The sequence below is a fragment of the Pteropus vampyrus genome, unplaced genomic scaffold (assembly GCF_000151845.1).
Source record: "Pteropus vampyrus isolate Shadow unplaced genomic scaffold, Pvam_2.0 Scaffold50, whole genome shotgun sequence".
Classification (NCBI taxonomy): Eukaryota; Metazoa; Chordata; class Mammalia; order Chiroptera; family Pteropodidae; genus Pteropus; species Pteropus vampyrus.
The window spans coordinates 8,122,066-8,138,576 of NW_011888831.1; the positions used below are offsets into that span (position 1 = coordinate 8,122,066).

General features: G+C 35.3%; 1 protein-coding gene and 1 pseudogene across 4 annotated transcripts in view; one reads left to right on the forward strand and one right to left on the reverse strand.

Moving 5' to 3' along the window:
* The window catches only part of NF1 (neurofibromin 1), a 210,001-nt gene that overhangs the window by 86,391 nt on the left and 107,099 nt on the right, over positions 1 to 16,511 (forward strand). For all 4 annotated transcript variants that reach the window (XM_023530595.1, XM_023530594.1, XM_011360010.2 and 1 more), the window contains exons 21-30: positions 914 to 1,354; positions 1,725 to 1,864; positions 2,126 to 2,248; positions 2,696 to 2,779; positions 3,484 to 3,600; positions 4,185 to 4,366; positions 4,484 to 4,695; positions 6,578 to 6,739; positions 6,870 to 6,973; positions 12,224 to 12,359. In XM_023530595.1, coding sequence (XP_023386363.1) covers positions 914 to 1,354; positions 1,725 to 1,864; positions 2,126 to 2,248; positions 2,696 to 2,779; positions 3,484 to 3,600; positions 4,185 to 4,366; positions 4,484 to 4,695; positions 6,578 to 6,739; positions 6,870 to 6,973; positions 12,224 to 12,359 — 1,701 coding nt within the window. The remainder of the gene's footprint in view (positions 1 to 913; positions 1,355 to 1,724; positions 1,865 to 2,125; positions 2,249 to 2,695; positions 2,780 to 3,483; positions 3,601 to 4,184; positions 4,367 to 4,483; positions 4,696 to 6,577; positions 6,740 to 6,869; positions 6,974 to 12,223; positions 12,360 to 16,511) is intronic.
* LOC111739549 lies at positions 15,219 to 15,337 on the reverse strand (annotated as a pseudogene).

Consider the following 16,511-nt stretch of genomic DNA (forward strand, 5'->3'; position numbering starts at 1 on the left):
TCTAATGTTAGATAAAACTATAATAAATGCATGTGATATAAGAAATGGCAGTTTCAGGAGTTCTGTAATCAAAGCAGTCCTTGAGAGAAAGGCCATTTTTCCTACAGAACAAACATATATAATGAAGCAAATGCAATGGTATATCATATCACAGAATGTTCCTAATATGTTGCTTTCTTGGGTTGAGATATTCTCTATAGTAGGATGAGTATTCTTGTAAGCAGCATATAAGGGAAATTGAATTTGAAAAAAATTTGCCACACAGAATAAGAGTTTTTCCCTCTTATCTGTATTCCATAAACTGAAAGGATCAAAACTCTGAAGATTCCTCCTTAGTCAGATTCCGAGTTCTTATAGAGTTTGATTTTTTCCTATTGATTTTTATCTTCCTGTACTTCTTTCATTACACTCCCTTTTGTGTGGTTCTTCTACATGATTACTCTCATCTTGCCATGTGGAATTTTTGTTAATAGTAGTACAGTGTTTACAAAGCTGGTCCCAGAGCATTTGGACCTGGGCAGTCACTAAGTTAATAAGTGCACACACTACTTGGTTAAAAATCTCCAAATGCTTATTTTCCTCGAAATAGCATAGACATTGCTTTTGTGTCCAGAAATTGATATAAACTAATATTTTAGGAGTACGTTCCTCCCTGAGCTGCAGTCAGTCACTACCTGCTATATCTCATACTGCACCTCTGTTTATTGCTACCCTGAGTTCTGTAAGGCTCATCTTCCCTCAAGAAGTAAGGTGTACCTTGACGTAACTAGAAATGGAAGAATGAAGAGTTGAATTTTTTAAGTGTAAAAAATGTTTATTTGTCATGGAAGAAATATTGGCTAAAAAGCCATTTGTCAAGTCTCTCAATCAATTTAAGTTGAATTCATGCTTACCATGAAAATTTTGTATTTAGGCTGCTGAAAGCCTTCACAAGACCATTGTTAAGAGGCGAATGTCTCATGTGAGTGGAGGAGGATCCATAGATTTGTCTGACACGGACTCCCTACAGGAATGGATCAACATGACTGGCTTCCTTTGTGCCCTTGGGGGAGTGTGCCTGCAGCAAAGAAGCAATTCTGGCCTGGCAACCTATAGCCCACCCATGGGCCCAGTCAGTGAACGCAAGGGTTCCATGATTTCTGTGATGTCCTCAGAGGGAAATGCAGATACACCTGTCAGCAAATTTATGGATCGGCTGCTGTCCTTAATGGTGTGCAACCATGAGAAAGTGGGACTTCAAATACGGACCAATGTGAAGGATCTGGTGGGTCTAGAATTGAGTCCTGCTCTTTATCCAATGCTATTTAACAAATTGAAGAATACCATCAGCAAGTTTTTTGACTCTCAAGGACAGGTAAAGTGTATTCTGCTTTATTTTTCACCCTTCCCTATGAACAGAGTAGCTTGTTTGAAATAATGAAGACTTTTTCTTTTAGATTATTGAGATACTGACATGACCATTCACTCACAATTTTTTTAAAATAGACAAAAAATTGCTGAAAGAAGAATCATTCAATGGGATCAGTTTGCTTTTTTGGAACTAGTGTATAGGCATGCCTGGGATTATGAATGTCTTTGGTATGGGTGTCTTTGTATCTATGTGCCAATTTCAGTATATGTCTGTAGGTGCATTTCTGCATATATATACATTCAGATAGGGCAACTTCATCTCTCTGGTCTGTTGGCTGTGCATTGATTTCATTTGTATTTTGTCCTTTGTGTAGGTTTTATTGACTGACACCAATACTCAATTTGTAGAGCAAACCATAGCTATAATGAAGAATTTACTAGATAATCATACCGAAGGCAGCTCCGAACATCTGGGGCAAGCTAGCATTGAAACAATGATGTTAAATTTGGTCAGGTAAGCATTCTACTGAAGTGTAGCAGAAACACATTGGTATTAGTAATTATTAATGAAGTTATTTGCTATCCTTTGTTGCACCCAAATTGGGGTGTGACAGTAAGGTAACCAGAAGTTATGTTTGTTCTCATATTAATAAAATAAAAAACTTGCAGTTTTTATAGTTACATTTAATCATTTTACTTAGAGATTAAAACATTTATAAAACCTTCTCTTTTGTTTATATCTGATAATTTTTTGAATATTTCTGCGTCTAAATAGATATGTTCGTGTACTTGGGAATATGGTCCATGCAATTCAAATAAAAACGAAACTATGTCAATTAGTTGAGGTAATGATGGCAAGGAGAGATGACCTCTCATTTTGTCAAGAAATGAAATTTAGGTAAGTTCTTAAAAGAACAAAGTATGGTCTTCTAAATCTTATTATGTTAATGAAGTACAGAAAAATAGATACCTGGTTATCATGGGAAGTGGTGGGAGGAGAGGTGGGAAAGGAGCGTTTTACCTGTTTGCTTTCTCTTCATGTCTTTTCAAATTTCCCAAAGCTTTGTGCCTGTGATAGCACTCCCTTTTTCTAAAATTATGATGTGCTTGAATTAAGAATTTGATTCGGTTTCCAAACTGATAACCATAACTAAGGACTGACGTGGAAGATCAGTATCCAAGTTGCCTGTGTATATCTCCTTCTGTTAAATTTGTGATAGCAATATCTCTTTTATAAAATTGTTGTGTTGCCTAGATGACTTGGCACATTGTGTGCACTATTTAAAAAGGTGTATGCGTGACTTTAAAAAAAATGCTATTTTTCCTTTTCTCTGCTATTCTATAGGAATAAGATGGTTGAATACTTGACAGACTGGGTTATGGGAACATCAAACCAAGCTGCGGATGATGATGTAAAATGTCTAACGAGGTAAAAAAGAGAATGACCCTTAAGTATTAGCAGATTTACTTTGGCCGTTAATACTACTGCATTATAACTATTACATATATATTTTATGTATATTGAAATTGTTTTTCTGGATTTCGAGCTTTTGCATTTGAATTAGGTAAAGATATTAATCTTTACTTTTTTTGTGAGAGTGTGTGTTAAGTTTAGAAAGTTAATTTCTATTTAGGAAGTATACAATTATTGTATACAGTTATTGGAAAATTATATAAAACCTTATATTGTATTTTGTGATTATATAGATAAAAGTATTATTCAAAAAACTTAATTATTTTGAGTCATTCTAAAAAGTAATTGCTTAAGTTTGCTCTAATGATAAATATTTATTGCCACATATTAGAAAATAATTAAATGCCATGAACTACTTAATAACTATTCACATATATTTCTTTACCTAGGCTTAATTTTGTAGTGCATGTTTTTGATTTAAAGTAGTCATTTTGCCAAGATTACTTTGAAGAAAGTTATTATCATCCTCTCTTCAGCTTGAAATGTTTTTGCATTTTGGGATCTGCATATTAACTCAAATTATTTAGGTTGTCCTAATAATTTATTTAATGAAATAGGTAGTTCCTAAAGTTTGTGTCTTTTAGGAAGAAGGTTATTTGATGGGAAGGTGGAGTTGAAGAACCTGAAATATTTATGGTCTTTAAATATTTTTTCTTCAGAGATTTGGACCAGGCAAGCATGGAAGCAGTAGTTTCACTCCTGGCTGGTCTCCCGCTGCAGCCTGAGGAAGGAGATGGTGTGGAATTAATGGAAGCCAAATCACAGTTATTTCTTAAGTAAATTTCAGTCACCAAAAACAGAAAGCAAAAACCAGAGTCCCACACACAACAAAACAAAATATAATCAAAATTGTAAATGCTTATATTTCGAAAATGGACATCACTGCTTTGGTGTAATGGCCATCGGCTGCTGTCTCATAAAATATAACATATGCGTGAAGCAATATTCCTTATCATAGGAGTGGGACAGGAAAACAACTGGTTTTTGAAGAAAGTAATCTGATCAGTGAATTTTTATTGATGATATATAAGCCAGGTTGCATTAAGGCAATGTAACCCAGATCACCTATTTGGACCACTAATTTTATATGCTGAACATTAAAAGTGATACATTTACCAGGAAACATTGCATCAATGTGATGTTTATGTTATGAAATATGTACTGAGCTTTGTCAGGATAAAATCATATTCAACACAGCATACTTTGTAATGACCCACGCTGGCTGATTACCCTAAGACTGGAGAGAAGCAGATAAACATGGCCACTCATTTGATGCGCATATGATGGTTTCAGAATGTCTGATTAGCTTTCTGGTTGATGTGCCCTTCACTGTGTAAGGGTCAGTCTTTTTATTTCTCAGGTATTTCACATTGTTTATGAACCTTTTGAATGACTGTAGTGAAGTTGAAGATGAAAATGCACAAACAGGTGGCAGGAAACGTGGCATGTCTCGGAGGCTGGCATCATTGAGGCACTGTACGGTCCTTGCAATGTCAAACTTACTCAATGCTAACGTGGACAGTGGCCTCATGCACTCCATAGGTGAGATAAAATGAGAGCTTCATATAGAAATTTAAAACTTAGAGATTGGCATGTGAGACCAGTAAAATTACTTCAGCAAGGCCTGTTAGTAAATTTACATCTATCTGTTCATGTCAGGTTTAGGTTATCACAAAGATCTCCAGACAAGAGCCACATTTATGGAAGTTCTGACAAAAATCCTCCAGCAAGGCACAGAATTTGACACACTTGCAGAAACGGTGTTGGCAGATCGGTTTGAGAGACTGGTGGAATTGGTCACGATGATGGGTGATCAGGGAGAACTTCCTATAGCTATGGCTCTGGCCAATGTGGTCCCTTGTTCTCAGTGGGTAAGTTCATTGAGTAAGTGGGAAAGAAGAGTGTCTGGTGCATAGCAGATGGTTCAAATTTTATTCGTTCAATAAGTGTTTTATTGAATGAATTGCTAAAACTTTAGAGCTGGAAGAAACTTCAGATATTATTTGAGTGATTTTCAGCTGTGGGGAAGTGGTTGGACCTTCTCGACCTCAGTAATATTCTTACCTTAAGTATGAGGATCTTATTCTTCATGCTTAAAATAAAACTCAAACTTCTTACCTGTCCCACTGAAAAATTCCATTTAAACACTAATCAGAAGAAAATTAAAACCACTGATCTGGTCTGGTGCCCTCATATACTAAATGAGATACTTGGGGTTAAATCTCATGTTTAGTTGTTAGTAATGCTATAGAACTAGAATTCAAGGCTTGTGCCTGTTGACGATCTTCAATTCATAACTTTTTTCTATAATGCATTGTACAGTTTTTTAAAATTTTAAGCACTCTATGTTTGAAATTAAGATGTTTCTTGTTTTAAACACTGAAGACATAATATGGCTCTTTTTTTAGCTCTTAATAAAAAATTTCTTAATAAAACTATGCCATTCTTAATAATAAATGCTAAAAATTTAGGAAGGATTGTCCCTTTCTCTGTTAAAAAGCTAATCAGTTTATATTATACCAAAAAATGATTTTATTTTAGTAAATTATACCTAATAAGATAATGTGTCGTTACCTGTAGATTTATTTATGCTTAAACACTGTAGGATCTTTTTCCTCATACTTAAATTAAAATTCTAACTCTGGCCTATGGGGCTTTACCCAATCTGGACCCTGCCTCATTTCTGACATCATCTTATGCCATTTTCCTTCTTGTTCACCAAATTTAAACCACACTGGCCATCAGACATGTTAGGGTTATTTCCACCCTAGAGCGCCCTTACTGCTGCCACCTCTACCACCTGGAACGCTTCTTCCCTGATCTCACATGGCCAACTTCTTGTTCAGGTTTCAGTTCAGATGTCACTTTCTTAGTGAGGTCTTTTCTGGCTATGCAATCAAAACCACACCCACATTCATTCTGTCACATTATCTTGTTACATTTTCTTAGCAGCATTTATTCACTATGTGAAATTATCATCTTTATTTGATTATTTATTCTCATTCTACCAGAATGTGAGCTCCATGAGAGCAGAGAACTTGTCTCCTCGTTCTCTTTAAATTTCTTCCCAGAATATGAGGTTAAACAGTGATTTACTATCACATCATTTTTCTTGAGTATACCAAAAAAATATTGTACTATGAGAAATCATGAGGGCAATCATTTAGGTACTAGATGGAAATTAGCCTCCCACCCCTGCTTTGTACATAAATCTTGCTAATCTCTTGGTTCCGAATGCACAGCCTCAGTCTTTTTCCTCACTTCCTGCAAGTTCTGTAGTCTTTACATTTTTGTTGTTTCTCTGCCCAGCACAGGTTCAGTGTTCACTGAGTTCCCCTGACCATGTAAGAAAAGAGTAGAGCTCTTGTGGTCACCAACGCCTTATTCCTGCTCACTAATTTTCTGAGAAAAAGATATGTGCATGTCAAAGTAGACTCTGCCATCATCTTCTATTTCTGCTCTCTTTCATTTTGTCACTCAGTTTAAGCCAAATCTGGATTGTTTTTCTGTCTCCTGTTAAAGCTTAGACCTCTCTTATCTTTCACCAGTTAATCCTTAGAATTAACAGCTATTGTAAGGTGTATAGAAATAGTCATCTATCATAGACATATGTACACAGATAAATCCCAGGGGAAAATTAATCAGTCACCATTTACCTTGCTTCAATACATGATTGTCAGTTTTGGATTTGCCTCAGTCCTGCTTAAGAAAAAATGAGATCGTTCATACAAACACAATTTGTTTTGTTTTCAGGATGAATTAGCTCGAGTTCTAGTGACTCTATTTGATTCTCGGCATTTACTCTACCAACTGCTCTGGAACATGTTTTCTAAGGAGGTAGAATTGGCAGACTCCATGCAGACTCTTTTCCGAGGCAACAGCCTAGCTAGTAAAATAATGACCTTCTGTTTCAAGGTTTGTATTCATTCATCTATTTTTGTGCAGAGGTCTGTCAGGCAGTACTTATGTACAGCATGTACAGAGCAGAATGTCTTTAAGATATTTGGATCAGGCATAATAAATTCTTACTCGTGTATTTCTTTAGGTATATGGTGCTACCTACCTACAAAAACTCCTAGATCCTTTGTTACGAATCGTGATTACTTCTTCTGATTGGCAGCATGTTAGCTTTGAAGTGGATCCTACCAGGTTTGTTGTCCTCTCATCTACAACTGCTCTCCATTTTGTCACTACCACTACAATGGTAGGGTCTCGGTAGAGGCACTGTACAGTAGTTGAGCCTTGCCCTCACAGTTTCTCCTCTTGGTTCTTAAACTTAGTTTTTAATTATGAAAGTTACAAATATATTTTCTTAAAAAATTGCAAATATTAAAGGTGTCTGACTATCACCTCCAGAGATAGAGTAATTTTACTAGTTTAGTCTGTTCTGCCCTTTTTCAATGCATTGCATATATATATGTAGTGTAGAAACTAATGTGAGTGCTTAATATAAATGGTAATATATTGCCTACATGGTTTTGCAACTTAATCTTTTTGACTTAACATTATGTCTTAGATTTTTCTGTGTGTGTGTGTGTGTGTGTGTGTGTGTGTGCATGCGTGCATGCATGTATGTGTATGTATCATTCTTTTTAACTGATGCATAATATTTCATAGTTTGGCTATATCACTATTTAGCCAATAGCATATTGATCCCATTGACATTTGCAGTAACTCCCTAATTGTTGTCCCAGCATTTGTTTTTGTTTTTGTTTTTTCATTTTCAGGTTATTTGCTGTAGGAATTATTCTGAAACCTAAATCTTTTTGTCACTTTACTTCTTAAAAACCATCAATTGTTCCCCACTGACTGCAAGATAAAGTACAGAGCTCTCTAGCTGTCTGACTATAATCCACTATCACTTTTTGTCATTCTTTCATGTGTTCTCTGTACGTTAGCTCCAATGAAATATACATATGTTACATATTTTTAAGAGGCTTGACACATGGGGTTCTTTCAGGTCAGAGATGCCTAATAATTTTCCTCTTCCCTGCCCAAGTTCAAAACCAAACGGGTAGAGGGAGGAGCAATGGAAGGAGAAGCATTCAGGAATCAGCTATCACCTTTATTTCTGATGAAAATAATTAGAGAATGTGGTTTTAGATCCTGTGGGCAGATAGGCTTGCTGACACTTCACCTTGAATTACACTCATCTACCCATCTTGCACAAGTGGATAGCTACAAACTTACCTCAAAGGGGCTAGCAGGCTTTTACCACACAAGTGGAGAGCAGACCAGAGTACATCTTTTATGCTGGCAGACATACCTAGAGTGGAGGGGATGGCACTGAGCTGAGCATGCTTGGCTTTTTTTTTTTTTTTCCTGATTCACCCCTCCTCCTATAATGAAGAGTGACTTAGAAAGGAAATAGACCAAAGGGTATTGCAAGATACAGGTTAAAAACCACCATCTCTGTGAAGCTTTCTGCCTGTCACCAGGTGCCGTCCATGTACACATACTATACTTGCACAAAGAAATAATTTTTTTCTTCATTCTATACCATCATTGAATTTATTTCCTCTCTATACTGTTGACTCTTTTACATTTTGTACATCGTTATATCCTCTAAAGGATATAAACATGGTAACATGGTATCTGGCTTAGAGTGGACATTTTATAAATATTTGTTGAATGAGTGACTTTTAAATGTTTATGCTTATTTTTTCTAAGGTACATCTCTTGTCTGTTTTTCAGTTAGGACCTTAACATTATTTTATTTTTTATCTTAAGTCCAGAGTTTCTGGATGGTTGCTTTTCCTAAACAATTTTTATTTAGCAGCTTTTTATCAGTCGATATTTTTTACACATCCTGTAATGAAGTATCAACTGTAAAATCTAATCAGAACCCTGGCACTAATTAGCCAGTTATCATTAAAATAGTTAAATAGTTATAGTTTAAAAACTTAAAAGCAACATTCTTTTAACACTATCTTGTGTTTTGTTACCATTAGGCAATTTTACTTTCTAAAGGTTAAAGAATGACTTACTGCCTAAAAGAAATCTACTGTACCAAGTACTGTGGTACAGGTAAGAAAACTAGATGAAAAACCTATTATATTCAGGTTACTTAGAATCAAACTGAGGTCCACTCTGACATGTAAAGAGCTTGGAAGTTGACACTCCTGTGTTCACAACAAGGAAAAGCTGAAAACAATATCAGCAACTCTTAGATCCATCAGAGAATTGAAGTTACAGGGCAAACCGTTACCACTTCAAAAGCGGGAGAGACAAGCAAATACAGAGAATCCCTAAATTAACCAGAAGACTGCTTCTGGAACCAGTAACTGGTAGGACACTTACAACATAAATGACAAATTACTGGAGGTTGAGTGTAGATTAGCTTGAGAGTTAAAACCTTTGGGAGCCCTATCTTAAGGGGATCTCCACACTTCTTGAGTTTTACTTGTAGAAGTCCTACCAGGTTCTCATGGTGAAGAGGGGAGGAAAATCCCCTTGTGCTCTGGACAGGGGAAGAGGAAAATTAACCATTTTGAAGTATGCCCATAGTATTCTTTTTTCCCTTACAAAAGCCTGCCCACAAGGTAAACTACTTTACCAGAGCCTTATCTGACCTGGAGGATGGGCAGTTAGCCACCTTCAGCCCCCTCTAGCCTTCTTGTCTCACAGAAAGGGAGAAAAAAATGGCTAAGAAACTGCTGAAGGTCACAGCCCAGGGCCCCGTAAAACAATACCTCACAACCACATCAGCAGGACTCCACTGAATTAACAGTGGATTACAGCTGAGAGAGCCAAAACCAAGAGACGCTGCAAGAAGTTTCTAGTGAAAGCCAAGGACAACTATGAAGACAAAAACAAGGACACGGGAAGAAATTAACATCTATAGCTACAGTAAACATTAAATAACCTAAGTCCTAGCCAAATTAACTTAAACTTTACACTAAAGACCTGTTTATCTCAGTTCCTGCTACCCAGCATATCTTGGATCTGGCTTGCAACAAAAAATTACAGAGAATGCTAAAAGGTAAAAATAAAAATTAAAAAATCATGGTCTGAAGAGACAAAGCAAGCATCAGAACCAGATTCAGATATGGCAGAGATTTTGGAATTAGAGACTAGGATTAATATGTTAAGAGTTCTAGTGTAAAAAAGTCGACAATTTGCAAGAATAGGTGGGTAATATAAACAGAGAGATGAAAACACTAAGAAAGAATCAAAAGGAAATGTTAGAAATCAAAAACATTCTAACAGAAAGGAAGAATGCCTTTGATGGGCTCATCAGTAGACTGGATACAACTAAGGAAAGAGTCAGTAAATTTGAAGATGTCAATAGAAATTTCTCAGACCATAATGCAAAGAAGAAAAGAAAAACTAAGTAAATGAAAGTACATCTTATCAAAGTTTGTGGGAGGTGGTGAAAGCAGTGCTAGGAGGGACATTTATAGCATGAAATGCATACATGAGAAAAGAAGGATCTAGAAATCAACAAACTTTCACCTTAAAAAATTAGAGAAGAGCAATATAAACCTAAAGCAGGCAGAAGCAAAGAAAAATGAGATTGGAAATCAATAAAATTAAAAATAGGACAACAGTACAATTTTTTTAAAAAGGCTGTTTCTTTGAAATTCTAACAAAGGGAAAAGTTTTATACAAGCACTTAGATAATTATATACAGAACTTCTTTAGAGATCAGAATTAATGGAAAAGCCCAAAAATTGTTATTGGCATGTGGGAGACAAGAGAGCACTGTGGTTAGAAAGTATTGTTTCAGAGGGACGCCTGAAACTAACTGCAGCATACCTGCTACAAGGTTGACTTATTAAGAAAAAGTTCCCACAAAGTAGACAACTCTCAAGGTTTCTAGGAATTCCTTCTGGCGTTGTTAAATAAATTATTAAACTTGCATACCACGAAACTGGAGGTATGCTCTCCATATCTCTTAATTCGAATTACTGTTGTGGCTTCTTTACTGATCTCCCTCATATAGTCCCCATAGTTAGACCATTCTCTTTTCAGTTCTCCATATATTTCAAGTTCATTTTCTGCCTCTGGCTTCCTAGAAACCACTAGCCCTGTAAATTAATTATGTCTATTTCTGGTTTGCTGTTTTGCCTTTATCCTTGAATTATTGTCCTCATTACCTAGTGTCTGCATGTCTTTCCCCTCTTTGAAGAGGTTAAAGGCCAAGTATTGTTGAATCCTCTGCACTTGGCACTATGATGGTACATAGCAGATGTGTGTAAATGTTTATTGAATTGAATTGAGTACTTGCTCTGCCTACTCCTTCTTTCTGAATTACCCTTACTTCTTTTTGCCTGTGCAAATTCCGTCCTTCTTTTAGAACTCACCTATCCCATGAATTCTTTCCTACCTTGTATCCACATTAATTTCTGAACTCTTACTATATCCATATGCTGCACCACACAGTGAGCTGCACGGAATCTGAAATGATGACTTGAAATGTCCAAGTATTTATTATGTGATATGTAAATTAGTGTAGAAATCAATACTTGCTTATTAAGGTACTGTGCCAGTTTTTAAGGGGACAAAGATGACTACTTCCTTCAAGGACTTCATAATTTAGTAGAGGAGTTATGTGATGAGTTTCCTAGGTGATAACGTTTTGAGAGTTCACATTATGCCAGGTGAGCTCTAGTAAAGCTCTGTGGATTTGAGAGCCATTGGGTGAAATTTAAATCCCATAAAGTAGGCAGAATTATTATTCTTGTCTTCTTGATGCAAAAAGTTTGAGGCCCAGAGACATTATCTTGACCAAAGCCAAAATTATCAGTAGCGATAGAGCTGATATTTAAACCTAGTAAGTCTGCCCTCCAAATGCCTGCCTTTAGTCACAACAAGACTTTAGAGGTCATACTGAAGAATTAGCAACCCTGATTGGATGTGGGGAGTACAGCAGGCATAAGTGACATCAGAGGTCACCAGAATGATGTGATTGAGATAGTGATGGTGCTATTGACAACATGGGGAGCACAGGATAAGGTAGAAGAGTAGGAGGAAAAATCAGTTAATTTTGGGCAAACTGAGTTTTAGGTACTGATAGGAGGGACACCTAGTAGACTGGATGTGAAAGTTCAAAACAAGGGAAACATGAATGGCCACAAAATATATGAAAACATTTCTGACTTTACCAGAAGTCATGGAACCAAAAGTTAAAAACATGAAATGCCCTTTTTTAACTACTAGATTGACAAGACAAAAAAAAGAAATTAAAAATCATTTACTAAATTTGTGAGAATATAAGAGCATAAGAATTTTTATAGTTTTCGAAATTGCCTTTTTTGTAGTTGGTTTGTTCAAATCAGGATGCCAATAAAGTTCAAACACTGTATTTGGCTGAATGTCTCTTAAGGGATCTCTTGTATGGAGTGTTTTTATTTGTATTTAATTGATTTTACCGTTTGTTTGTTTGTTTTTTTTTAGGTTAGAACAGTCAGAGAGCCTTGAGGAAAACCAGCGCAACCTCCTTCAGATGACTGAAAAGTTCTTCCATGCTATCATCAGTTCCTCCTCAGAATTCCCCCCTCAGCTTCGAAGTGTGTGCCACTGTTTATACCAGGTATGCTTAAGGTTAGAGATCACCATTGTTAATCCAAAAGTAACTTGAAATAATGTTTTACCAAAGAGGAACTTAGCTATTGCTGGTGGATAGTTGATAATACTGAGTCAATTTGGATGAGTAATACATTAAGAATTGTTGCTAGGATTGGCTTTGAAAAAAATTTAACTATTGCTTAGGAAACAGTCTGAAGTATTTTAAGGAGGTGCTTTAAAAATAATAAATTTTTCTTACATTGAGAGCATGTTTATGATGCACCAAATCTATTGGGTATAATGAATGTAGTTGAAATAAGATATATTATGGAATTTGGGGGGTTATCTTTTGCCTAAATTACTCGTAGGGCCTTTGACATATGAGGTAGGTCTACTCCTTGCATTTTGCATTATGAAGTGCTTGATCTATAATTTTGTTTTCTTATGATACATGTGTTTGTGTCAGGTTTTCCTAGGACAAACTATGTGGAATGCTACTTATAAAATATATTGTATCATTCAGATCAAATTATTAGACTTTCTAACACTAGCAATGCAAACAATGCTTCTGAGTTCAGATGTCCACAGTTATCTCCTACTTGTTGAGGAAATTCATATCTTACAGCTTCCACTGTGTTTTTGAATTGCATACGCAGTTTCAGGAATGACTTATTCATTTCAAGGAGATTAATGCAAATCTACTTCACCTGTTTAAACTGTGATTCTGGAAGAAACAGTAGTGGATCTGGAGTTTAAAAATCCAGGAAAAAGAATTTATGTATGCATTTACCAAAACCCGTGCCTTTGTGTCTCTTTCTTTGCAGAGTCATCCCCAGTCATTTGTTTTTTAGCACAAGGCTTCATTTGCTTAGAGACATTAGCAGGATCAGTGAAATTACCATTTTTAAAAGCTGTTTCGGGCTTTATTTATATCAGACAAAAGAAAGTTTAAGCTAAATATAGTGAAAAGAGACAGAGTCATTATATCATGATGAAGGGGTCAATACATCAAGAAGACATAGTAATTGTAAGTATTTATGTGCCCAACATTGGAGCACCTAAATATATAAAGTAAAAACTAGCAGAGCTAAAATGAGAAATAACAGTAATACAGTAATAGTTGGGTACTTTAATACCCACCTCTTAACAATAGATAAATCATCAAGAGAATCAATGAGGAAACAGATTTGAATAATACCATATATACACCTAACAGACATATACAGAACATTCTGTTTAACAACAGCACAGTACTTCTCAAACACACACAATATTTTCTAGGATAGACCATATATTAAGCCACTAAACAAATCTTAGTAAATTCAGAAAGATTGAAATAATACCAAGTATCTCCTCTGACCACAATGACATGAAACTAGAAATTGATAATTAGAGGAAAACTGGAAAATTTACGAACACATGGAAATTAAACAACATCTGAATTGAATAACTAGTGGATCAAAGAAGAAATTAAAGTTTCTTGAGATAAACAAAAATGAAAACACAATATACCAGAACCTGTCGGATGCAGCAAAAGTAGTTCTAAGAGGGAAATGTATAGCAATAAACACTAAGAATAAAGAAGGATCCCAAATAAACAACCTAAATCTATACCTTAAGGAACTAGAAAAAGAACTGAGTCCAAAATTAGCAGAAGAAAGGAAATAATAAAGATTAGAGCAGAAATAAATGAAATAGAGAACAAAAATAGAAAAGATTAACCAAACTAAGAGTTGGTTCTTTGTTAATGATAAATAAAATTGATATACCCTTAGCTAGATTAACCAAGGAAAAAAGGACCCAAATCAACGAAATTATAAATGAAAAAGAAGGCATTATAACTGATACTACAGAAATTCAAAAGACCAAAAGAAGTTACCATGAACAACTGTATGCCAACAAACTGGACAGACTAAAGGAAATGGAAAAATTCTTAGAGATATACTATCTACTAAGACTAAACCAGGAAGAAATAGAAAATCCGAATAGACCAATTACTAGTGAGGATATTGAATTAGTAATCTAAAGTTTCCCAGTGAAGAAATTCCCAGGACAAGATAGCTTCACTGGTGATTTTATCAAATATATAAAGAAGAATTAAAACCAATCCTTCTCAAACCTGTCCAAAAAAATTGAAGAGAAGGGAATACTCTCAAATTCATTTTATGAAGACAGCATTATCCCGATGCACCAAAACCAGAAAAGGACACTAATAGAAAACGACAGGCCAGTATCCCTGATGAATATACACATTCTCAATAAAATTCTAGCAAATTCAGCAGCACATTAAAAGGACCACTAACTATGATCAAGTGGGATGTATTCCTGGGATGCAAAGATGGTTCAACATACACAAATCAGTGTGATACATCACATTAATAGAATGAAAGAAAAGAATCGTATGATCATCTCAATAGCTGCAGAAAAAGCATTAGACAAAATTCAACATTCATTTATGATAAAAACTCTTAACAAATTTGGCATAGAAGGAACATATCTCAACATAATTAAAGTCATAAGGACAAGCCCATAGCTAACATCATACTCAATGGTGAAAGGTTGAAAGCTTTCCTTCAAAGATCAGAAACAAGACAGAGTGCCCACCCTCATCACTCCTATTCAGAATATTACTAGAAGTTCTAGCTGGAGCAATCAGGCAAGAAAAAAAATAAAAGGTATCAGAATTGAAAGAGAAGGAGTAAAATCATCTCTGTTTGCAGATGTCATGGTTTTATATATAGAAAATCCTGAAGACAACAAAAGTCAGACCTAATCAATGAATTCAGTAAAGTTGAAGGATACAAAAATTAATATACAAAAATTTGTAGTATTTCTATATACTAAGAATGAATTTTCTTTTTCTTTCTTTCTTTTTTTTTTTTAGCGCCTATAGCACCTGGTCTTCCTAGGTGGTCTCCCACCTAAGTACTAACCAGGCCTGACCCTGCTTAGTTTCCGAGATCAGATGAGATCAGGCATATTCAGGGTGGCATGGCCGTAGTGAATTTTCTAAAAAAGAAAGAAATATATCTCATTTACGATAGCATAAAAAAAATAAAATAGGAATAAATTTAACAAAGGAGGTAAAAGATCTTCACTCTGAAAACTATAAGACATTGATGAATGAATTCAAAGAAAACACAAATAATTTTTCCAAACACTTTCCTGGTTTGGAAAAATTAATATTGTTAAAAAAATCAATACGACCAAAAGGACATGGTTCCATAGTGTAGTGGTTAGCACGTCTGCTTTACACGTAGCAGGTCCTGGGTTCGCACCCCAATGGAGCCACTGTCCATGGTCTACAGCCATGCCACCTTGAACAAGCCCAGTATCTGATCTCAGAAACTAGGCAGGGTTGGGCCTGGTTAGTACTTGGATGAGAGACCACCTAGGAAGACCAGCTGCTGTAGGCATAAATGATAATAAATATTTTTTAAAAATACTACCAAAAGCCATCTACATATTCAGTGTAATTTATATCAAGATTTCAAGGGTATTTTTTTTACAGAAATATAAAAAATACTCCTATGATTTATATGGAACCATGGAAGACCCCGAATAGCTAAAGAAATCTCAAGAAAGAAGGACAAAGCAGGGAGCATTACACTTCCAGATTTCAAGCTATACAATAAAGTTGTGGTCATCAAAACAATATGTTATTGGCATAAAAACAGACGAATAGACCAATGAAACAGAATCAAGAGCCACAAAGTAAACTCATGTATATAGTCATATATAGTCAACTAATATTTGACAAGAGAGCCAAGAATAAGCAGTGGAGAAAAGACAGTTTTCAATAAATGGTACTGAGATAATTGGCTATTCATATGTAAAAGAATGAAACTAAACTGGACCCATACATAGCTTATACCACTCACAAAAATTAACTCAAAATGGATTAAAGACTTAAATGTATGACCTGAAACTGAAATTCTAGAAGAAAACATAGGAATAAGGCTTCTTAACATGGGTCTTGGTAATGATTGGATATGAACCTAAAGCACAAGCAACAACATAAAAAATAAGTGTGATTGCATCAAACTAAAAAGTTTCCGCACGGCAAAAGAAACCATCAACAGAGTGAGAAGATGACCCATAGAATGGGAAAAAATATTTGCAAACTATATATCCGATAAAAGGTTAATATCTAAAAATATATAAAAATCTCATACAA